This window comes from Ostrinia furnacalis, unplaced genomic scaffold, assembly GCF_004193835.3.
Source record: "Ostrinia furnacalis isolate ACB-3 unplaced genomic scaffold, ASM419383v2 OfSCF1198, whole genome shotgun sequence".
In the NCBI taxonomy this organism is placed as follows: Eukaryota; Metazoa; Arthropoda; class Insecta; order Lepidoptera; family Crambidae; genus Ostrinia; species Ostrinia furnacalis.
The window spans coordinates 771,721-797,468 of record NW_021131437.1 but is presented as its reverse complement, the minus strand read 5'-3'; the positions used below and the strand labels follow the sequence as shown (position 1 = coordinate 797,468).

General features: G+C 36.5%; 1 protein-coding gene across 5 annotated transcripts in view; it reads left to right on the top strand.

Annotated features, from left to right (window-relative positions):
- The window catches only part of Ets65A (DNA-binding protein D-ETS-3), a 96,786-nt gene that overhangs the window by 46,563 nt on the left and 24,475 nt on the right, over nucleotides 1–25,748 (top strand). For all 5 annotated transcript variants that reach the window (XM_028303149.1, XM_028303150.1, XM_028303148.1 and 2 more), the window contains 2 exons: nucleotides 8,508–8,561; nucleotides 15,219–15,290. In XM_028303149.1, coding sequence (XP_028158950.1) covers nucleotides 8,508–8,561; nucleotides 15,219–15,290 — 126 coding nt within the window. The remainder of the gene's footprint in view (nucleotides 1–8,507; nucleotides 8,562–15,218; nucleotides 15,291–25,748) is intronic.

Below are 25,748 nucleotides of genomic sequence, written 5' to 3'. Positions count from 1 at the left end.
CTCGTGGCTCCTCGCCGCAGCCGGTTCAGAGGTGTTAAGATTCTAATTAAGCCGTGCCGTTTTTCCAGACTTCACTGGATTAAGCCTCCTTCATTCCAGATACCGCTGCGACAAGCATTTACACCAATCGGTTTTGTCTTCAGATGCTTTCGTTTATATAAAATTTAATTGGCACGTGTAAATTAGTATTGGAAAGACGATGGAAGCTCAATCTCAGTTCTAGGCTCTTTTGCTCTTTTGGAATTCCGAATTCCATAATACTAACTTACTTACTAGTGACTAACTTAAGGTTCGTTTTGGCAACATGGCAGGCGCGGATGCTACGGAAAATTAGTGTCAACTTTAGCATTTATTATTCTGGCATAACTCTGTAGCTAGAAAAAAGGTTACTTGATTATGCTCTATGATCAGCTGACTTTATTTGGTCTTCTGCACATGGCAATGTAGATTTATACAAGAGCTTAGCTAGTGTAATGTGTATAATTATACCAAGTGTGTATGACTGATTATGACGGTTCGACATCATTCGTAAGAACGTATTGGACTGTTATAAATGTCTTATAAGATTTTAAACTTTCGCATTCCTTTTCAATTAAAATAGTCAGACACGGGTCTTAACGCGACGTTTATTAATGAGTTACATTATGTACAAACGTCGCGTTAAGACCCGTGTCTTACTATTTTAATTACAAATGTATGTCGATATTTAACGCGTTAGAAGACGTGATAATTATGTCCACAACGTTAACACTTTCACTGCTTTCACGAGCAAGTGTATGTGCCATTAATGATGTTAGTGTGATTGACGCCGAATACTTTCCAAAAGCTATGGGACATGGGTACATATACTACTTGTTACTAAAACATCCCTTAAACCGTGCTTAAACCTACTTAAAAACAGACAGATGCTCATTATGAAATACAAACTGAAGCTTCATAATTCAGGCATTTTCATCACTAGAGAATAACTTTTTTCAGGAGACTGAAGAAATATTAAAAACTTACGTAAACTCTGCGCTATTGGCGCAAATCGTTAGCACTAAAAGCCTTTAATCTTTCACTTTTCATTCTGTCCACAAGCTCCGATCTATTTTTTTCCCATCTTTGATTTGTTTTTTTGCAAATCAACCTTAGTGGGCGTAAGTAGATTATCTCGTGGAGCTGTTTTTATTTAGCTTCGCAGACATAAAATCATTAAAACGGTCTCGAAGGGCATTTAAAATCGAGTATTCTGATTAATCTAAATCTGACTTCCTCAAATTGAATTTTTCCCGAGTTTTCAGTAGCTGATTTGATTGCAATTCGATTTTATTAATCCTATTCCTTCTTTTTAAAATATATATGAGTTTTTTGATAATTATTTAGGTATTTCAGCAAGGTTTTCGGCATGCTTTTTAATATCTTTTAACTCTCTCAAAGGTTGAAATATCAAGCATTTATTTATAGTGACTGTATTAACGAACCACTAAAATTAATAATAATATGTTCAATATATTTTGATTTAACGGATTAAATACTCTCTACACAAGATATTTTTGGCCATTCAGCGCGGAAATGCAGCCAGCATTCTGGGCACCATGTCCCGTTGTTTGGACAGCGATTTGGGACATAATTTTTATTTGTAAATATTTAGTCTATGTAGGTTCATTATTTGTACTATGTAATTATATTTGTTAACTAAGTAATTATTTATTTTCCTCTTTTGTATAACATACGCCAAAAACTTACTTCTATAGTATAAGTATCACAGATATTAATGGAACAGCGGTTAATAAAAGAAATTCGCTCTCGACGACTGGTGCTCCACTTTGTCCGTCGTCCCTGAAGCGACAAACACTGGTTTCATTAAAACTGAAATTGGTTTTTGTGTAACTGAAATGTTAGCAATATGACACATCTGGCTTCCAATCGTTATTGCCAGTTTATTGTATTACATATGTGACGAGGATATCCTATGACGTCTATACAACTTTTAGATAGTACGCTCTAACATATCTTTATATAAGAATCGGTAAACTATAAATCGAACTTCTTAATCGATCTTTTTTCACCCGATTGAATGCTATCTGTCAATGAAGATTCGATATCTGCATGTTTCGGTAACGAAAGATATTTTATATTAAGATTGATAACCATAATATTGTAGCTATCTCGAGACTACGAAGATTATTTGGAGCGGCAACTAGAATAATAGAAATAAATTACTTTCAGTCGTGGTTTAATTTAGTTTGCCAGACTATCTATTAAGAAATAAGATTGTCTACATGTGATTCCGTGCCTATAACTTTAGAACCAATTCAGAAGCTCATTCAAGCAACCTTTCAACGTTTTCAGAAATTTTATTTCTTATAACCACAGTCCGCTTTGCAATGGAGGGAAGTCAAACCTTAATTTCGAACTCCTATGTTCTTCTGATTAATTTCGTTGCTGGTCCAATGACAGTTTAACTTTCCCCCGGGACAAACTTGACCTTCATTGGTTGGGTTTTTATGGCGGTCAAGCTGTAGATCCTGGCTACACAGGAGTTGCAGTGGTAGGAACGAGAGGTGGGAATAGTCCCGTTTTATAACCACAGTACCTTACCTGTTATTTTTTTTTATCACCAGTCGAAATTACCGGAGTTCGGTTTTTGCAAGGTAATAAATTTTAAATATGCAGACAAATTAATGTATAATATTTAGAGAGTGCTGGATGAGCACCTGTTAGTAGTAACCTCCAGTTCGCTTGTCACTCTTTTGTGAAAGTAGTAACTAAACTATATTTTTACTGAGCCGGTTACTTCTGAAGTGGTGCGGGACGGGTTTCTTTTAGACACATGAAATTTCGTGAAGCTTTAATTGTTTACCTTGAAAGCTCTGTTACGTCATCATACTCCCACCAATCCACTATCATGCGAACATATACTTAGCTATGCGCATTGCGTGTGAAACTTAAGTGAATTCAAACACTACGCAGATAGGCTTTCGGTCTTGTTAGCTCTACGCTAAAACTGGCTGCATCTGTTTGCAATGAATGTGATGGTGTAACAGACTCAGATGCAAAAAAAATGTGTGATGTAAACATTTATGTTGTGGGAAATGAAACAGCAACACTGAATGATGGTTAAATAAAAAACGATAATATCGAAATCTTTTTTATTTTTTAAACTTATAATATTTATGCAGGTGAAGTTTTTTAATGTTCAAAGCAATAAAATAAAATTGATGGCAGGATCGCGGTCACCGTAGCGCGTAGACAGCCTAGCCGTAGCGTCTACGCGACAGAGCGGCCGTAGTTCCGTAGCCGTAACGCTTCGTAGCAACGTCGTAACGGTGCCAACAAGGCTACGAGACAAACTAAATTATAGGTACTTCTTGCCTAATTAATTTTACTTACTACTACGTCTGTAAATACTTACACTTCACTTTCTACATCATTCGTATTTTTATGTTACATCTGCAGCTTTTCAAAATATCTGAAAAAGGATGTTTAAAAACTGTAAATAATAAAAAAAAGAAATCATCGACTCCGTACAATTTTGCAGCGAACCAGTAATCAATCGATGGCATGTTTCGAAATGTATTAAAATGCATGAAGACTACCTATTTCAAAACGGTTCATTGTGCGCACAGCGTTGCATCCGCCAAAAATACGTGTGCCCGCGTACAATGCGCCTAAATTCGCTCAATTACGCGGACAATTATGAAGATAGCAACGCCCGGGCGACAATTTATAAAAAAACACAATGCACGGTCCGAACAAAAAGAAAAACAATACGGCAGCGCAAACGACGGCCCGCGGCAGCCAATAGCCGTTTAATGAAAACCGCTTTTGAAGTTGAAAAGAGGTGCGAGCAGATATCGAAAAATGGAGGCTTTGGGTTCTGATGAGACTCCCTTGATTATCCCGCCCTGTTTACTCTGTGGAAGATTAGCTGGAGTGTTGTGTGATTGGTGGGGGTTATGGGGGTGGGGGTTGGGCGGGGCGGGGCGTGGCGGACCCGCCCCGGGCCAGTCGTCCGCGCGCGCGACGAGGGCCGCACGTGCGCCATGCGAGGGACGCCGTGAGAATGCTAGACATTAAGAGCTCTGCCGACTATCTGAGTCGGTCGGGAACATTTACCAACTTCTCTATGCTGTTTGCGGGTGAATATCTCTTGTGATGTGAAGTGTTGTGCGGTGGTTTGCTTTTATTATGTGCGGTACAGTATGATTTAGGGGTACTGTTTACAAACTTGAGCGTTTTTCACTCTGTCTAAGAGCAGCGTGGTTTGTTTCATAATAAAACAATGTATAGGTCAAAAAACTACCATTCTTATAGGATAAAGCTTTCTTATTAGATAAAGGTCAGAAGTAAAATATCGATATAGGTGACGGGTATTAAAAAAGAAATCACAGGTGACAAGGCTACAATGACGTAACCAAAACGTCCTGAAAAAACTTTCACCCTTCAATTCCCTGCAGTTCTGACTCCAACGCAATCTCAAAATCTCAAATCCTTTAAAAAGCGTCCTCTTTGACAAACGCCCAAATTGTCCCACTCATCCTTTCAGAGCCTTCAAATTATTCCGCCGGGAACCATCATCCCTCTTGAAGCGACACCTTGACAGGGGCCACGAGTGCCTCCATCTGAATGCCTACCTCTTAGCCACTTCACGCCCTTGGTGTACAAGCCCAGACTATAGGGAATATACTCTTGTCGCAAAATAGCCTGTATTACGACGAGATAAGAAGCAGATGGTTACCTTGATGTGCTGTACAATGGAAGGTATTTGAGAAACAAATGAATAATGTTTTCGCACAGTGGGCTTGTGGTTGATGACTGTGTCTGGACCAAAATAATCTATACTTTATATTATAAATGCGAAAGTAACTCTGTCTGACTGGCTGTCTGTCTGTCTTGCTTTTACGCCTAAACCACTGAACCGATTTTGATGAAATTTGGCATTGAGATAGTTTGAGTCCCGGGAAAGGACATAGGATAGTTTTTGTCCCGGTTTTTGAAACAAGGACGCGCGTGATAAAGTTTTAATGTGACAGACGAAATAATACACGAGCGAAGCCGCAAGCGGAAAGCTAGTCAACTATATTTAGTGTAAATCGCAGGTGTATAGTAGTGGAGTATGAATTATAGTAACAGCTGTTTTGCTTTAGTAGTTATACCACACTATGACTTTTTCTACCAGCTAACAACTTTCATAGCTAAGTCAATAAATCACTTGTTTTATTTATTGATTTGTTTATTTTTGGTGGACACTTTTTAGATTTTATTATATTATTGACTTAATGATGCGAAACACTTTTATCAAGCCGGCAAGATATTCTCGCCATTACACTGAAAAGTTTCAATTTATTATGATTTTCAATACAGTTGTTATTAGATTTATCTCGTTAAAAGTTAACGTTTATAAAAATGAAAAAGCTACTTGAAAATCCGGTACAAATTCAAACAAAACTGCACAGTATAACCATTATATTTAGATAATTATGATTAATCAATATAACATCTGATTCCCAATAGAGGGGTTTGTATGAATAAAAAATATAGGTACTCTACTAGGATAATAAAAGAAACAACAGTTTATAGAACTTGCTCGTCTGTGTAAACAATAATTAACATAAGTAGTGTATAATTTAATATTGTGAAAATCAAACTTCTAACTATTAGAACTTTTATTAAAAACTAGCTTTCCGCCCGCAGCTTCGCCTGCGTGGAATTTTTCGGTTTTTTATATAACCTATGACACTCGGCAATAATGTGGCTTCATATTTGTGAAAGAATTTTTAAAATCGGTTCAGTAGATCCCGAGATTACCCCCTATAATTTAACAAATATACAAACACACAAACTTTACCTCTTTATAATATTAGTATAGATGAGAGGTAAGAAATACTTTCCGTTGTTTATTATTATTTTCTTTTCATGAAAATAATACGGAATTGGTTTTACCGACGATTTTATCAATCTCTACACATATGTAACGCGACTCCTTCATAGTGTATTTATCCTACTAATATTATAAATGCGAAAGTTTGTATGGATGTCTGGTTTCACGCAAAAACTACTGAACGGATTTTGATGAAACCTTACAGTATTATTGTTTTTAACCCAGAATAACAAATCCCTACTAATATTATAAATGCGAAAGTAGCTCTGTCTGTCTGTCTCGCTTTCACGCCTAGAACGTTTAAGATAAAATTTGGATAACGCATAGAGATATCCCGGATATTATAGATAGTCCCGGGAAAGGACATAGGATAGTTTTTATTCCGATTTTTGAAACTGGGACGATTTTTGATTCTATGACAGACAAAATTTCGCGCGGGCGGAAAGCTAGTAGGCTATAATTTATGACGATCTGTGACAAACTAAATTTTACGCGGGTGAAGCCGCGGGCAAAAGCTAGTTTCCTATAATAAGCACAAAACTTACTTAAAGGTAGAGCTTTTGAGGTATGTCTAATATGGATAAAAATAATGATAAAAATTTATTGTTATTTAAATTTAAATAATCATTTTCCGTTTAAACTGTAAACAATACAAAAGCACGTCTTTAACGTTCGTTTTTATCAGTCTATTGTCACTCGTATTTGACCTCATACGAATTATTATTTTTAATAAACTGAAAATTAAATAAAAAACAATATGAACGTAATGTGATGGTGTAAAGTGCTTTATTTGGATTGTGAATAGTCCGTTTGCATATAGTTTAGCTCGACTGAAAACAACATGCAAACAATCCGTGGAGCTTTAAGCTTCCTGACAGCTTCCGACGGCGTCCGTCGGATGTTTAGTTAAATATTTCGTGCCTCGTGTCAGCACACACGAAGATTTAGCCCAATTTAATGGGTAATGTCATATTATTATGACTTATCTTATTTGTAGGATTTTATTGACAGGCAGGCTGTACATCCTGGCTATATATGAGTTACATTGAAAACAGGAGGCAGAGTCTGTTAATCCTGTAATACTACAACTATTATATCCGCTAGATACATTAATATACGTAATCAATAAGTAACCGTGTAATTTAATAAGGATGGGAAAATTGAACTCATTTAATTGTTTTATCGTTGTCAGTTTCATATACGAGTAAAACTAGATTGAAAAGTATCCTCATTTGTAGAAATGGCATGAGAAAAAGTAATCGCAGGTGGCAATTTTCTAAAAATACACATAAAATTTAAAAATCCTGAAAACGGTGATATTTTTACTGGGGTCAAAATTGGACGTTAGGGAGACCATGGCGAGGCCTATCGATGGTTACAGGGTTATCCATTGTTTTTGGGACACCCTGTATTTAACGTAATGCTTGCTAGTACCAAACCAATAAGTGCGTAAAACGTGTGTTTATGGTGCTTGGATGTATGTATTCCTGTATGTTTATACTTTTCATGGTGTTGACTAACACTGACGTAAAAGTAAATCATCTAACATCGTGTAAATAAATTTTACATTTGCTTTTCACTTATTGACCATGTAAAAATTGTTTTAAAATAAAATTACAAATATGTAGATAACATACCTAACTGTACCTGTGTTTGACTGACGCCCGTATTCACAAACATTACTATGAGGTCTCACAGTGCGTGTGGGCGCACAGGGTCACACACGAACCAATCACAGAGCTCTATTTACTGTGCTTTCGATTTTCTGCTTCACTTATGCAAGCATCGTTTGTGATTTAAAAAGCAAAAACGGGCGTTATAATGTTTCGTTTTGAAAATAACCCTGAGTTTCTCACCGGCCATTATGTCATGATCCAAGACGAATTCGAATAAAATAGTCGTGGTTTTAGATCTCTAGTACTTTTTTTAACCTGTTTTCTCTATCGTAACGGGTTTCATGAACGTGCGTGTTATTTATTCTCACTCTGTAACTTTACTAAATATTGAGAACAATAACAGTGATGAATCTAATAAATAGATAGAACATACTACAAAATACTACCAATTTAGTTTAGCTTTGTATTTTACAATACATTCGTACTTATAATAGTTAGCTACATAATTTGGTATATTTATTTGTATCTGGGTTATAGGTACCTAATATAAATATTGTAATTACTGTCGGATTAACTTTTATAGAGTAGTTCCTTACATTGGGTAAACATTACATTAAAAAAGCTCTTTTATGTATTTAATAAAAATATATGTAACAAGTTCTTTAATTTTATAACATATTATTTCTTGTTCTTTTAATTTTTTTTCAGTAGGTAGGTACCTAGGTACTTATAAATTAATTTAATCACTGAAATTATCGTTTTTAATTTGGTAGATGAAATCTTCATGAAGTCTATAATTTTCCATATAGGTAAAATAGTAGGCAGTTTTGTTTTTTGGTATTTAAGTATTACTTAACTCGATATTATTACATACTTTTTGAAACTCTATATACGACATATAAACATAATGAATTTGTTGGCAAATAAAATAGGTATCAAAACATTTATAGGAATTAAATGATACAAAAATATGATACGCGGCGGCAATCTTACTAAAATAATTACCACCACTTATTTGTTTTCAGATGCATCCTACAAAAGTTCTTGGTCTTCACATGCGACGTCACAGGGTTCACAAGGTATGTTACCATAGTTTTATTCAAATACCTATTAGTTTTCTTATGCCTGTTTTCACCATCAATCCCTAATTTTTAAGTCACCCCTATGGTAACAAATAAACAGGAATTTTGTTTCTATAGGGGGCACTTACATAAGGGACAACATAAGGGATTGATAGTGAAAACAGGCATTAGTCTTCCAAATGTTTTCTCTCGTTTTGAGCTGAACCTTCAGTGTTACAATTTCCACTAACTCAATAAAATTCTCATATTTTATATTAATATAATTGTTTGTTATCCTAAATAAAATAAAATAAATAAATAAATATGTCCAACAGTGGACGTCATTCGACCGAAACGAACGAACGATCATGTTCGTGACTAATTACTCGTTTATTTTAATAAAATCTATAATACCATTAATGTGCTCTACAATTAACATGATATCGAAACTGAATCATCAATCAGCATTTAGTTACATTAACATTATTTATTGATTAAAGTGTAAACGAATACGAGAATCCTATCTTCCTCCTCGATTTTTATCTTATTGATCGAGTCTGCATTTTGTATATGCTTTATGCGATTCATGTGGACGTAGTTACACTGAAAGGATTGGCTATATGAAGTTTTTCACTGTTTTTTTTTTCAACTTCTTTGATTTATTAAACTCTGTTTCGCCATTTTTGTCATGATCCTTTCCGCGTAACTGCGTATGTAGTAGTTAAAATGTTGCCTTAAAAAGACGTGTCACAGCACCCCACTGCGTAACGTAAACAATAGCGTTTCTCGCACGGCTGGCGGCGTGCGGCCGCCGCGTGCGCGCGCGCTCACAATCGCCACTTAATTTCTTGATTGACGTGTACAATATTTCGCTAGTGATGCAATATTTTGATGAGTATCGCCATTATCGTGTTACGCTTGGATACACGCCTTGTAACGCTGATTTTGTGACGGCGGGAGTGGGAAGTTGCGTTTTTGTAACGTCTAAAGTTTGTGGCAGAATGTATGATGTAGATTTTTTCAGTTTTATATGCATTAAGTGAAATGGAGATAAGAGTTTTTGTCAAGTTTAGGTGGTTTTTTTAGTACAGAGAAGAAGATTACTTGAGCGATAAAGTTATATGAGCTAGACTGGAATCTTGAAATCTACTATGTATCTAATATGTACCCTACGAACTGAACTCCGTCTAAAAATTAATTTGAAAAACTTTGAGATTTCTTACCAAGCTTTTAAAATTTTTCACAATTTTACGCACTAATTCTAACGCTTTCATGTGACAAATTACAAAATAATTGACCACCTATTTGTAGCATTTAATTTTGAGCAGCGAATTAAACCACTAACAATTCTCAGTTAATGAACGATAATTAGTTTATGCCTAATGTCATAGGTTAGGTACGAAAGTTCGCCGCCAGACTGGGGTGGCGGCAGTAGGGTCAAACTGGGGGTAGATATTCTAATGTCGCTCGATAAAAAGTGATAAATGGCTGATAAAAATACGCGCTACAATTCTTTTGAAGGGGCCGGAGTTAAGGAAAATGGTATTAAAATTTACTTTTTAATTCAAAGGTACGGAGTCATTTTTTTTTGTTTGAGACAAACGACACCCTTAGAGTTAAGTGAAAACTTTGATAAAGAAAGCTGGAACCAACGTGATATAGGTACACTTTTCTACTTTTGTGATGGATTTTAAAATCTTTAGTGATTCATGTTCCTTTGCAAAGTTCGATTTACAACTTCCATCTAACACTACTCTTATTGGCTACTTACTTTTCCTTAGGTATCTGGTATTTTTTTCTGGTATACCATCCAAAGCTAATCCAATCCTAGCCAATATTCAATTACACTAGTGGACTACTTACTATTGCGTCACAACTAACCTAACTTTTTCGTATACGACTTTCTAACGAGCGGTACCATAATCTCGCCGATTATAATAACCCAGTAGGGGTGGCAAGCAAATCGTTTGTAACGACGGGGGACAGTCGGCATTAGACGTCATGCCCTGACGCCATAGTTGGCCCCTCGGGACTTGGTGCCTTACATCTTGGCCCCGTGATTTGGGAGTAGGGTCTATTAAGAATTAATAGTCGTAACGATTTTAAATATTATGCGTAACGCCCTCGGTGTATAGCTGAGAGTAATGGCTTGTAAGAATTAGTTGTAGTTAAGAAATGCTTTTGTTTTTTGTGCTGCTGAAAAAATGTTTTGTACTCGTACTGTAGAAACTTTATTTCCCATTTACTGGGTCTTAAAAAGACATTTTTCATTTCTAGTTCCTTGAATATATGAGTCAGGCCCATGACACTCAAGTATAAAGCTATTCGTACCTACACCCTATACAACACCATCAAGCCAGACCTAACGTAATCTAACTATTGAAAGTTGCTTTTCGGCCAGATCTCTGAAATGTAAACCCAAAACTTGTATTTTTCCAGGGACTTTATGAGCAAGTGGTTATAGGTACAGGTAGTACTTAAAAATGAAACCCACCCAAGTAAGTATTTAATGACTATACGAAATCTTGAGTGTGGTAAATTTTACTTGCATAGGCATTTAATGAAAGTGGTGTTCGACATACCCATTAAGTAAATGGTTGTATGAACATTAACATTTTACTAAGCCGGAGTCGCAATTTATAATATTAGTACAATAATTAAAAAATAGACCCATATTTAATAGCCAGTAGGTAAGTTCTGCTTTGTTCGGAGCAAAGTAGTTCTTGCAATTGTTGGAACAATGTAAAAGGCGCTTAAATTTTCAGTCACGTCTTGCTTCAACTTCCAGCTACAATATCGAATGCCAAATTCATGTCCCAAAAACGTCAATGTCCAGACCCCTAAATCGGAGTTGAAATTAAAAATAGTCGACAAAACCCACATCGGGGTGAAAACAGAACAACTGGCGGCGGCTTCGAAATTAGCTGAAAATGCCACTTGTCCGCATCCTCTGCGCTCCTCACTCCTACCGCGGCTAAGCTACTGTGAAAGAGATAGACGATTGAGGAAAAACCATTTCAGGCGTCACAAGGGAAACCATAAGCGCCCTATTGTTTTGCGTTCGCGAGGCGGAAGGGAGACGAGTATATCATATCATAGGCGGTAGACAGAGATAGCTCTTATTGAAAGTAAGGCGCGAGTTGGTGCGCATATCTTAAAAGATTCGTATATAATCGAGCGGGTGTTTTCGAGCTGCTGAGTTCACTAAATGAACACCTATTTATTTATCCTTCGCGCGAGGAATGTTGAGAAAGAAATAATATCTTTAAGCTACGTGAAAGTTTTACTGAAAAGTAGTTAATTGGAATATTTTGTAGTGTAACAATAGATTAATTTTATTGCTGTGCAACCTTATGAAATATTTACTGTAGGTACTACATATTTCACACATATAAAATCGTAACAAGCTGCTTGTAAGCTTTCAGCAAAGTGCAAACAATGAACAATACCAACAAGTGTAGTAGATAACAGACTGAAAGATTCATTTACTCGGCTATCTACAATCTAACTATACGAAGCAACAAAACATTTGATAGTGATAATTATGTACCAATTTGTATTACCACTTTTATGTTTGAGGTTCTAATTTCATTTCACCAATTTATTTAGATCAATTTACCTATTTGCTGAATTACATTTTAGAGCTTTCCGAAAGTTTAATAAAAGTAATGAGACTGTACCTTTTGTTGCGAGAGTAGCGTTGAAAGTCATGCCCGTTTTCACCATCAATCCCTAATTTTTAAGAGCCCCCCATTGTACCTAACACATAACAGGCATTTCGTTTTCAAGTCACTTAAAAGTTAGGGATTGAAGGTGAAAACGGGCATAAGACTGCTGCTGAGGCCAAACCTAAATCTTTGGGACATTATGATGCATAAAAAGTTTAAAATCTTTGCAATATAATTGTTCGCGACTTCACCATCCCAAATCCGCACCACAAGGGGCGATTCCGCGAAGTTATCCATCATCCGCAACTCGACACCGCGTCCACGCACGCGGCGTGTAAAAGCTCCGCGTTTGCCCAGGGTTAGCTTACTACGACATCAGACTTGATATCAACTAGCTAGAATACAGTATAGATAAAATAGATTAAGTACGTAGATCTTGGTACCTACCTACCTTGGAGCCTACAGCCACTATAACCCAACGGTGAATTGGTCGGATTGGCCAACTCGAGATCCGAGGAACGCGGGTTCGAATCCCACCGCCGCTCGACTATTGTGGTGAGCCCACTCGTAACACAAGCTTATTTAGCTTAACACGAGGGGCTAACAGCTAATTTGTGCAATACAAATTGCTAATAATCTTTAAAAAAAACTAGCTAGAATATGATAAAATAAATTTCAGATTCAGAATTAGTAATTAAAGTTAGCCTACTTGGCAAAGAATGCAGTTGCGGTACACAAACTGCATCCTAACTAGGTAATAACCTCTGACATATCGTTTTTAAATAAAAAGTAAAAACGCGATTTAGGACATATTTTATGTTTTTCCCCTATTATATTAAAACAGTAAAATAAAAATATCAATTAAGTAAAGTTGTGAGTTGAGTTGTTATTTTAACCGTAACATTAACAATAACCGGTGCTTTTTATATGGAGTTTGACAGATTTTTGACGTAAGTCAATGTTAAAGTAATATGGTGCAACTGCACAAATATAAAATATGTGCTCAAGTTTGACATTTTCCAAAAAAACTTACCTAGAAAGACACAGAAAAATAAAAATAACTGTCTCCATCAAAACTAGTTGTCATACGCACTACCCTTATTTAACCCTTTGCCCGCGTCAACCGCGGCGCTTCGCAAATAGTCGGGCCTTTGATCTCACATAATGAGCTATCTAATTCGCGGTTAGAGTTTACTCGACGCGTTTGGGGTGTGATTTTTGAGTGTTATTTGCATTGTGGCTTTAGAACAGTCTAATTAGACTTATACATGGATACATCCATAGTGCACGTGCAATAAAAACATATTTTGTAATGTAATCAAAATATTGTAACAGACTCTTTGTTCTCTTCTATGTCAGCGACTGGAATAAAAAAGGCTAAAAGCCTTTTTTAGAGAGAACTGTGAAGAAGAGAACTGTGAACTTATTGACTTTAAAATTTATGAAAAAAACCATAACCCTTCTTCTGGCGCAGTAGAAATTTTCTAGAAAACGTAAATAATTAGGTAGGTACTTACTGCTCTCCTTAGGTACATGTTTATTTAATTTAGAGCGTATTACACGAAACAACATTTGAGTTATGCCAGCACCTTTAAAGAGTTTTTCCACAAAAAATCTCATCATTTTTCCCGTTTAATCCTATAATCCTTTTACAGTCAAACTCGTCCCCTGTCAGTTGCCAGCTGCAAATTGTTTAATAATTAACACTACGTTCCTCAGCGTCCCATAGATATTATTGGCTATTCTTTTGCAGCCAGAGGCGTTATAGCCGGGGGATCTCCCCATTCAATTTTGTGCTCTAGCTCTAACGTTTTATCGTTCTTTTTGTGGACACCTTTCCAAGGATTAGCTCTACTTTGATGCTGCTATGCGATTTCACGCGTTGTTAGCCCCGGAGAAACATTGTGAGAGTCCTTTGATTTCGGGTGTATTTTTGATTCCATGGCTTACGCTCGACGTCGCGCTGATTGTAGCCTGGATTGGAAGAACAAAGCTTTGAAAATTTCCACTAGCGTTTTATTTTGAAATGCTACGGCAAAGTTTTGATGCCAAAGGCTTTTAGAGGTTAAATTCGTTGTTTTTTTTTGTATTTGGTATTTTAAATTTTTGTTTGAATATTTAAAGAGGCACAAATACTTTTTGGAAAAGATTTCAGATAGTATAAAACATCCATCACTCTACTCATATATGACATTGGTAGCTGAGATTGTCCCATAAAGATATTTCAAAATTAGGCAATCACAAAATTAATTAAAAGAAATGCTCAACTCGAAATCCATTACGACTAGCTTACCAGCGCCGTAAAAATTGTATTTCATAAATATCTTCATAACTTTTAAATGGTTTTTATAGAGTCTACGTATTGATACAGTCGCGGGCTGAGGAAAATTGAACGAGATCGTCATTTTTTAATCAACTCTCCAACTGTCTCCCCCTTGGCTTGTAAAAGCAAATTCCTACCCTCCACCCACTCAATAAAGTTGATGTTCGCCCAGCAAAAACCCCAGCCCTACAGTAATAGTATTATTACTGGGAATGCCTCCAGATATTGAAAAAATCAGTAATTTGCCATTTCTTTGTTCGAAACCGTCTGATATTGACGAGTGATTGTCTTATATAAGCCATTAGGAACACAATCAGGACAATTTGTTTTATTATTGAATAGGGCGGTTTGAAGACTGGAATTTATGGACCAATCATAAATGAGTATCTGTGGAACAACGAAGTTTGCCGGCAGTTCAATTGTTTTGTAACCTTGAGTATTTTATTTTGTAACTGAAATATCACAATAACTTTAAGTTGAACATACATAGATTGCAACAGTTAGATTGTTGCATCCATAGCTGCCGTACATTACTGTGATAACAGTCTTCATGAGTCAGTGATAGGAATGGTGGGTGATAGATTGTACAAGATTAAGTTAGAGGAGAAAAAAATACCTTAACATCTAGCCAAGTAATTTATTTACTAAACCTTTGAAATGCTTTAAACAAGTTTTCTGTTGCAGGCTATGGCACCAATTCCCTATCAGCCATGTCGAAATCGACGCTTGACGCGCACACGCATCTCCGTCAACCAGGTAAGTGGAAATTCAACCTGACAAAAACTAGAAATAACTACACTCGGCATCAAATAAATCGCACCTCCCGCGACAAGCACTTACCAAACGTATGCATCCCCACTTCCCACCAACGTTGGTACCATTTGAAAGCCTAGTTCTAAACTTCATTTCATTAAAGGAAAGGTTTTTACCCCAAAAATGTGTCTTTACAAGGATCCAGAGTCACTTCTTCAAAAAATAGGTAGTTTCGCTATAGCCATTTTTTATGATTATAAAACTGTTAAGTTGGGATTAATCGCTATCCATCTGTTAAAGAGGACACGTGACATCTTTATTTGGTTAATATAACCGTAAAAATTAATCTAATTGATCCCAGAGGTGAGCCCAAAGTGAGGTCTATTTTCAAGTCACATTTATGGTATATGTTAATCATTTATTTATAAATGAAATGTATTTTTCTTTAAGGATATTTATTGGGCTTTCAAATAACACCAATATTGTTGGGGTACCATGATTGTGTCAGAAGAAAATCTTTAAAGTTCGCGTCGCGGAAGGTGCGGTTTATTTGATGTTGAGTGTAGTATTATTGTAAACGAAGACCATTTCAGATAGGGCTTGCACGAGTACTAAGTCTTGTAGGTAATGAGAAAGCCCGCTGGCAAAACTCAAAAATAATACGAAACTGTTTTGAAAGTCCTAACAGACTTGATAGTTCTTTATTGTTCATAAACTCGAAAGATACGATTTTATTATTTTCAGCTTTTAAATCTGGATCAAATTATTTCAATATTCTCTAAATCCCATAGATGCTACTATCTCTACAGAAGTATACATTTTAAAACCTTTATTCCGCATAAATCTTTGAAAAAACATTTTACTATTGTCTCAGTTTAAATCACATTTGCCATCACCGACGTAAGACGTGTAACGAAGTATGAAGTGACAAAGGTGCTCTCCAAACAGCACCCGGTCAACACGGTCAGTTAGATGTGCACATAAAGCCGATTTGGTCCATTGCCGACATATTCAACCCACCCTTTATTGCACGGCTAGAAAAATGGGCACCCGGACAGGACTTTAGGGCACATTTTTCACACAATTATTATGTAAAATTGAACCTTATTGGATAGTAAATGTTGTCTATAACATTCCAAACAAATCTAAAGTTCACCGCGACTGTGTCTGACTGTTAATGTGTGACAGTTTTGTGCGATTTTGTTCCCTAGGTAATTGCCAGCGAAAAGAATAGGAAATCACAAAAATACTGTTTCAGTGAACTCGTTCTTAGATCAGTTTGATTCCAAACAAAATGTTCACGTGTAGGACAGTAACTGCTTAGCAAATAGAACTTTATTTATACCACCCACAGTGGTTTGAATTTGTAAATTTTACTCACTTCTTGTCCCAAAAATATAACAAGATGTACCTCTAATTACTATGTTCAGGAACAAACACTTCGTCCTGTCCATTTTTTCGCAAATAAAATAACAACTTTTGATGACTATTATCAACAGTGCATATAATATCCCACACCTGTCCATTTTTTCGCAAATAAAATAACAACTTTTGATGACTATTATCAACAGTGCATATAATATCCCACACCATACAAGCTTATCTCTAATCCAGTCCGCAAACTCCTCCATCTCAATCCTGAAGCTCAAGACGAATAAAAGGGCACTTCTCAACGCAAACAACTGTCCGAGCTCAGACCCTAATGAAGAGGTTTCATTAAGAAACGACGTTGTCTGCACGTGACTGCCTTACTGATGGCCAAGACTCAGATTAAATGATTGCTGGGGTAGCTAATTGAAAGATTGTGTATCGACCCAAGACCTTTTCTAGAATAGAATACATTATGACACGTGCTCAGTCATAGAGTTTCCATTACCGTTACAGCGTGCACATCGTGGCTCGTGCTAAGAAAATAAATTCTTGATATTAATTTCAACGGTAAGTAAACCAAAGTTTAATCCTTTAAAATCTCTTTTCACTTCACCTATGGACTAGCTATAAATAAGGCACAAAGATTCATCTATACTACTAGTAGTAAGTTTTCTTGTGATTTATGACGTTTCAGAAAAGGCTAAATAAATATCATCGCAGAAATTCAGTAAAATCAAAAGATCCACGAGTTCCTTGGTGATGTCCCAATAGTTTAAGCTGTCTCTGTATTAATCTAAAAATCACAAGTCAAATTAATGTGTACAGTCACGGAATGAAAAGGTTCGTCAGTTTTCAGATTGATTCCTTCAACAAATCGCGAGCACATATTACCTTTTGAAACTATGTTACAGAATAATCTCGAGTTAGAGAAAATAATCTTTAACTGTTCGGCAGTAAAGTTCAAAATTTTTCAGATCAGTTGTTTGACGATTTATCTTGTCAAGAAGATTATTATGATTGATTTAAACTAAAAACTTCTTGTTGGTTCAACCTGCCATTATTATTTCTATTAAATAAAAAAAAAAACTATTGTCAATTGGTCAATGTCATCATTGCATTGCACTGATGGGATAGAAAAATAAACAAGCAAAACCTTATTCGTTAGCAAACGTCATATTTATTTAAATGTTAGCAGCACTGTTTCTTGCACTGTTATGTTGGCAGGTTTGACTATTATAATACCTAGTGCAAGCGAAAACCGACACTAAGGTGACGAACCTTTTCATTCCGCGACTGTACTTACAAACGATTACATAGCTTCAATTTCTACTACCATTTCACTATTCCATGACTCGCTCAAATATTTTTTATGCATAACAAGGCAAGTATTTGACCGTTAACGCACCTGGTGTTAAATGTGAGGCAGTCTAAGATGTTTCACTGCCCTGTAAGTGCAATTCCCTCATGTAATTTCCCCAAACACTCCCTTTACCAGCAGTCCAAAATACCAGTTTTTATCTGTCACTCGGCACACATTCCACTGTGAACATAAATATTCATTCTCCAGCCTGTGTCCCGGCGCCTTGGAACAAGCGCGGGTAACGGCGGCGGAGCATGCGATCGGGGTACTACATAGTTCAGTCGAGTGTTGTTTATGTACGGCACATCGTGCTTGGCATTTTTGGAGAATTTTTGGAGCTGCAATAAGACTTCCAATACAAGCTTCCGTAGCTCCAATCCGTTGGATTTTGGTTCGCCAGACAGATCATAGCTAGCTAAAAGCTCAGCTAGTTAAAATGTAACACGTATTCAGGACTCTGTTATTTTAATATAAAATTCGCCCTAAACCCTCCATAGCCTGATTTTAAGCAGAGTTGAACTGTCCTAAGAAAGAATCGTAGAAATTTTTAAAGTTATGACCGATATCAACAAATTAAGCTATGAAAAGTAAAAAATCATATTTTTGTTTTACTTCCTTTAAGTAAGCTTTTAAAAAGCACTTTCACACGTCCCAAATAAAAAAAAGTTCCTAAAAACAGAAATGAATTCTCTAACTTGACTTTGCGCTCGCAAAACCGCAGCCTTTGTCCCTGGTGTTTAACCGCACCGTGTCCCAAAAATCACACATCAATCCGTCCCCGGAGTAACACGAGCCCGCACGTGGCCCCCGCAAACAGCGGGCACCAATATTATCTAATGAAATCGAGAAGTGACGCGCCGTCAGTCCGACAGGCGCGTGCCAATGCAACACATTTCTGAGGCAAACAATGGCTTATGATTTTTGACAGCTCACTTCGTGTTGTCACTTAAAAGAACATGGAATTTTCGGGTGAACGTAACTTTGATTTTTATGGAGGTATTTTGTTATTTTGAGGAGGTAAAACGACAATGTTTTCAGTTTTGTTTCGAATGAGTGAATTATAATATGAGCTAATTAATGTGATAGTCTTAAACTAATAGATACTTACCTACTAGCATAGCAAATTACAGGTACTACTCATACTTTAGGAGTGTAATGCCCGTTTTCACCATCAATCCCAAATTTTTAAGTGACCCCTATAAAACAAAATTCAATATGTTATAGTGGTCACTTAAAAAATAGGGAATGATGGTTACACTAAAGGCCTCCGAAGCACGTAATATTAATTTCTTTTAAAAAATCAGGTTGTCGTGTGAAAAGCAAAAAGTGATTTGACATTACCGCGTGCTTTACGTTTGAAAATTAAAGAAATGGTGGCACATACATACATTAACGAGATGTCGGTAAATACATTTTGCCTACACTCAACGTTTCTACGAATATTTCTTTCCCGAGATATAGCCTAGAGTGTGCTGTAAAGAGCGTTACTTCAGTCTTAGATTCAATACGAAGTGCTTCCTCTGATCAAAATTCAATTTGCTATGCGATTGGAGTCGGCTAAACATATTTTCCCAAGAAAATATGAAACGGTGGATTTGCTCAGAATTACTAGTGTATTTGCTTATGATTGAATTTCCTCGAATATGTACCCAATTGTACTCCTTGAAAAAAGGAACGTTATCTCCTTGATAAATTAAATAAAAAGTGTTTATTTAACAAATATTCACAGTTGTTATAATAGCAGTTAATAGTCGCTATTCTTTGAATTTCAGTGTGTTTGCCTGAATCAAATGCTTCCTCGTAGGTCGCTATCACGTTCTCCAAGTACTCGTACCTAAACCTCCATGACTAACAGTCAATTGTTTTTCCTCACGATTAATTCAAAGCTCAAAACTTTGATCCCTCTGCAGCGTGTTTATTAAAAGCGTGAATCCAAGCACGAGGATTTTGGGGACAATCCTTTGTAGATGGCGGGGCAATCTTTGTGTGCCCCGGGCTGTCGTTAACGGCTCCTCTCTACTGCTATTCAAAACAGTTGTCAAACGCAATTTGGAGTACATGTGTATGGTGTATGGTAGATGTAGGCGTGTGCAAGCCATTACCCTGTCTGGTTGATGCATCTAGAATTCCAAAGGGCCCCTATAATATTATTTTACTTATTTTATTTAGAAAACATTAAATGCTCCTGTTTAGACCGTACATCGGAAAACGTACCTCAAACGACTTGGTTGAATTTCAATATTTTTATGTGATTTTGTTTAGTAATTTGAAATGTCCCTGCTACAAAATGCTACGATGCTACGGCGTAGTACAGGACTACCTATACCGCCCGTCTTCTATTTTTTAACTTAACACCAATTGAAAACGTAAAAAATGTTATCTATTAAAGATTTTCTCCAATATTTCCTTATGAATTTCATTGAATAAAGTCAAAATAAGTCTACGCATTCCAGAATAACATATTGAAAGTAAATCCGCTTCTAAAAACATTAATAAGCTTGCAACATCGTTGCGTGCGACGCGGGTCTACAAACAACGAATACGTTTTTTGCCCCTATTTGCTTACTGTGTTTGTGTGGGCGCGCCGATCAACGCGGCGACCTGGGATAATATTGTTTTATGGACACTGAGGTCTTGTCAACTTGTCAGGGATCAATTAAATTGACACTTCCGTAATGGATATGGATAGATAGCTGACGATCCTTGCAAGTTTGCACCTTAGCATTCCACCTGATATTGTTTTTGTTTTAATTTGTCACTAACTTTGAAATAACTGGTTGGCGCTTAACTGGCGCCTGTATTCAGAAACATTACTATGAGATCTCACAGTGCGCGTGGACAAACAGGGTGACAAACGAACCAATCACAGAACTCTATTCAACGTTGTGCGTTCGATTTTCTGCTTCACATAAGCAAGTATCTTTTGTGAATACGGGCGTGAGCCAGTTCTTGAAGTATTGGGAGTCAGTTCCTAAGGTGTTTTTGTGACATCAAAGGTCAGCGAGACTTCAAATGCACTTCATACTTGTGTTCTCTATCACGTCATAAATGTGGCCGCTTCCCCATGCCGCTCATGCACTAAAAAAGCACTAGACCTTAGACAAGACAGGTAAAACAACTTAAGTCATTAAGAGTACGAATATGTGCTGTCTACTGTATCACCAATAACTGTTTTATACACTACTTTACTCGTTTACGACTTTAAAATCAAATCCTGCATCCAATCCGGGTCGCGAAAACCTCTTTAACTAATCATGGAAATGCCGACGCAATCTCAAATTGGTTTCTCAAAAAAAATCTATTACAGCAGTAAACGTGATCCCGCAAATATTTCTTTACTTGCGCCTTGCATAAAAACGCATACATCCTACGTCCGATTAGATAATCTGTGCATGAGAGTGGCAATATCCACCCAATTAACCCCCCAACACTATCTGCCTGCCCGGAAGCAATGATGTGCACGTCGCGTCTAGGTGTCAGTCTAGACTATGGTCGGGGCTATCACAATATCCTTGTGCCAATTGGAAATGTAAAGAGATAAAGCGTGCCAAAGTTCTAAAGAAAAGGCCCGTGACGTCAGTGAGTGCGTAAAAATGCAGCACTTTGTGACGTCGCGCAGAACTTCAACGCACTATAACTTTGTAATTATTTGCTTGATTGACAATTAAAAATATAGGTGTCCAAAAAAGTACACATTTTTTGCGTAGATGACGCTAAGAATTAGGTTTGGTTCTTGAAACAATGTCCCAATATTTTTTCCACTAAATTAAGCCGAAATGAAACTACGATCAAATCAAATACCGCTATTATCTATCAATAATCATACGTCTTAGCAAATAGTAACGCCGAAATACATCTGTGGGGCACCTTTATTGCAACGAGGGTTGCAATCACGGTGATGAAGCTATAGGGCAGAGATGGGATAAAAATATCGATAAAACCGTAAAAAAAAAATATTGCTTTCCAAGTTTCCAATCTAAAGAATATGTCAAAAAATATAAATTCAAATGAAATATTTACTTTAAAAAATCAAGCAAGCCCATACAATGTAGGGCAAGAGCCATTGTCGGATATTAATAGTAAAGAGGTGTTAGTTAAGTCAATCTTACTGTCAGTTTTTACTCAGCTACCTACTCTAAGGCTGAGTTGCACCATCTTACTTTGATCGTAACTATAACGATAACCGGTGCTTTTTGTATGGAGTTTGACATATTTTTTTTGTCAAAGTTAAAGTGAGATGGTGCAACCCGGCCTTATACTCAACAAATTAAGTAATATCAACCGTAACCACTTAACTTACCTCCCGAAGCTGAACCTGAAATCCTGAAAAATTATATCAACAGCAAAAAGACTTTCTCGTTGCATCGCTAACTTAGTCGCCGTACTAGGCTTGAGGCGATATTTAGAAGGAAGTAAATATAAACCAATTCTTCATGAGGCCGGAGACCGTTTGATCTCATTTCATGTAAAATAAACTGCCTGAGATGTAACCGAGTCTAGTCAACGGTACTATTTCTGCATTAGAAAATTCTAGGGTTTTCTCGTGTATTTCAAAATAATGTACAAGATAACTTACATTAAGCTGGAGTGTTACCAGTACGCTTAGTACTGGTGTACTCGTAGCAGTTAATTATTTCGATTCGGAATTAATACAAAGATGAAGAAAGTAAAATAAAACATACACTACATTACATCCAAATCTGACAAATATACGACACGGTAGACATTTTTGTTTGACTTTAATATTTATTGCCTAAAATAACTGTCAGTTTCATCAAACAATACTGTACTCGTACAGTCACTCATAAAACTCTTTATATCGACGTTTCTCAATTCATCGATATATTTTGACCCCCTCACTCACTAACACTGATTGAGGGGAGCAGTAATGTACTGAAATCGATTAATTATCCTTTTATTATTATTTTATGGCCTTACCAGCCCGAGGCTTTGTTCTGAGGCGCATAATTCTTAAAGATGGCTTCTAGCGAAGAATACTCTTTGTTGGACTTATACACTTATACAGCAAGTACCTACCATAAAGTCAATGTTTATAGATAATCACCGAAAAGTTCTTTTTTATTCAGAACAAAGCAGATATTTGACTGCAATCACTATTGATGATGTAAGTGCTTATTCGCTCTCGGCTTGAAGAGGCCCGGATTATAATGNTGTAAATAACGGCAATAAAGCTTTGTAATTTTTCTTAAATTTTTAATTCTAATAACAATTAAAGACGCTTAACCGCGTTTAAGCTAAGAAATGTAATGTAACTGCATTTTAGTTATGTAATCTTGCAGAGGCGAAGCAGTTAGCGGCTTTCTTATTTTTTTTATCTCAGGAACTAAACAAGATATAAAAATTTCGATAATAGTGCTAGATTAAGCATTTTTTTCTGATTCGGATGGTATTCAAAAGTCAAAATTGACCAATTGTGGGTTAACGGCATTATAGTGATTGGACGGCAGAATGTAATCTTGCTCTATCATATCACATTTTTGTGATCATCATAAAGACAAAGCCTAGTTTATAAAACAACCTATATGAAATCACATTCCTATTATCTTTTAATCTAAGGCTCAATTGATTTCATTCGATATATTCATTTGGTCTGATTTCACTATGAAAAAACGCTTTTTGAAAGCATATTGACATGCAGAAAGTATGAATCATATTTTAAACTTTCTAACCCCGCTAAGTGTTCAATATTTTCCCACTGATAAAGCAAATCAGTTATGAGTGGGAATCATATTTATCGAGTTAGTAAAAAGTGTGACGGGGCGAGTTTGCAACCCCTTCAGATTATTATCGCCTCCCCGGGGGGCATAAACAAATCTAAAAGATAAACGATTTTATTTAATATTTCAACGGTTTTTTAAAGCTTCAGCATTTTTAAAACTCATGCGAATTAACAAAGTGCCATAAAGAGTCGCTGTTACACTTCTAGTTAAAAATCATTTTAAACCAAGATGCGCTTTTTAATGAAAACTTATTCATTCATAAACAGATCGCAAATAGACACTTATTGTCAAGCCAAACGATTCATGAATAAAATTTGATGAAATTCAAGAAAACTCATTTTTCATTTCATAAAATGACCTCATTTGACGTTCAGACGTCGCGACGATGACTCATGTAGAGAAACCCAAGAGAAACCGCATCTTAGAGTGCTCTCAAAACTTAAAAACTTTTGGTAATAAATATTTAATTTAGTTATGTTGATCACAACACTACCCTAGAAATATAGGTCCTATGCATTCCACAGAAAACCTTGTGAAATACACATTACAAGGTCGACAAGGTTGTATTCCAACCAAAATCACGGTAACTGAGCCTATACCGCAGAATGAACCCCTTGCTACCGCAGTCTCTCCAAAATACCTCCACAGGCCCCGAGTGCACCGCTATCACGTCATCAGTGTAAGCCCCGTATGACAAGGCAGCACGCGCCGCTCCAAATAAGTCGCCTCTGGCAAATGACCAGCATTATTGATCATCATCTATCCACGGCGTCATAATTGGCATACAAATTCGCTCTTTGACGCTTGCCTCACGTAGGGGGTGATTTGCTCTTTTGTACCTCACGCATTAACTCCTTCTAGCAATCACCCTCCTCATCCACTCCATCAATGAAACCACCACCCTATTTCAACTCTTTTAAGTTGAGTTTCGCGTGTAGCTCTACATTTCACGGTTGACTGGCGATTTTGGATCGTCAGCTGACGTAATAAGAGCGTTGTAAAAAAACATATTTCTAGCTATAAGGGTATCAAGGGATAATCGGCTGTGTTGCGTGCGTCCAAGGTCTGATTTGGGAGTTGCGTGTGAGGGTAGTTTAAGATTAGTATTGGTAATGGGCAAGTAATTACTGGAGAAAGGCTAACATCGCAGGGTTCATTTGGCGGCAATCAGGAGCCGAGTGCGGATCGCACTGATTCGGTTAAGAGCAAACAACTTCGGCATTGTTCGTGAGGGGCTGGGTATAGTGTGAATGTCGTGATCATTCCTTCCTGAATGTTCTTGAGGAACTAAAAGATTCATTATTTTGATTTGTTTAATTCTCATCTAGCAAACAAACAGAAACTGATGTCTTCTGGGGAAAGTCCTATTATTTAGAACATTATTTCTATATTGTAAAAAAAAATTGTGAGTACTTTTTAATAAATTTGTCAATTCTTAAGTCTCTTTTATATCAATTTAGTAGAGCCGTAAAAAAACATAAAATGTAGAGTCGCCAATTTTCAGTTACAATGACGCACGCACTTTCAAAATCTTTCAAAACTTTAGATCTCATCCTCAAGTGTATTTACCAACATGAAATTTGATCATTACCTTTCTTATTCCGTGCGTTCCATCTTTATTGTATTACGACCACCCTCGCCTTAGTCATGGCTTACCCCGAAGGTCGGCGGTCGACAGTTTGACATCTTCTGACCATGATACATGACAAATACACTTGCTGGTAAACGGTGACGGTGACGGTGTTTTAGAGACTAGATTAGACTTAGATTTTTTTCCCAGAAAGTATAATATGACTTTCCCAATTATTTTTCATAGTTATTTTTCATTGTTGTATTTACATGGACTATTGAAATAGTGCTTACAAATCGTCAAATATTAAAATAAAATAAAAATAAAAGACTAATAAAAAAATCTTTAAAAATTTTGCTCTTATGGAGCCTTCACATGTCTCATAATCTTTTTGCCCTACCAGCGCTTCGAGACCAACA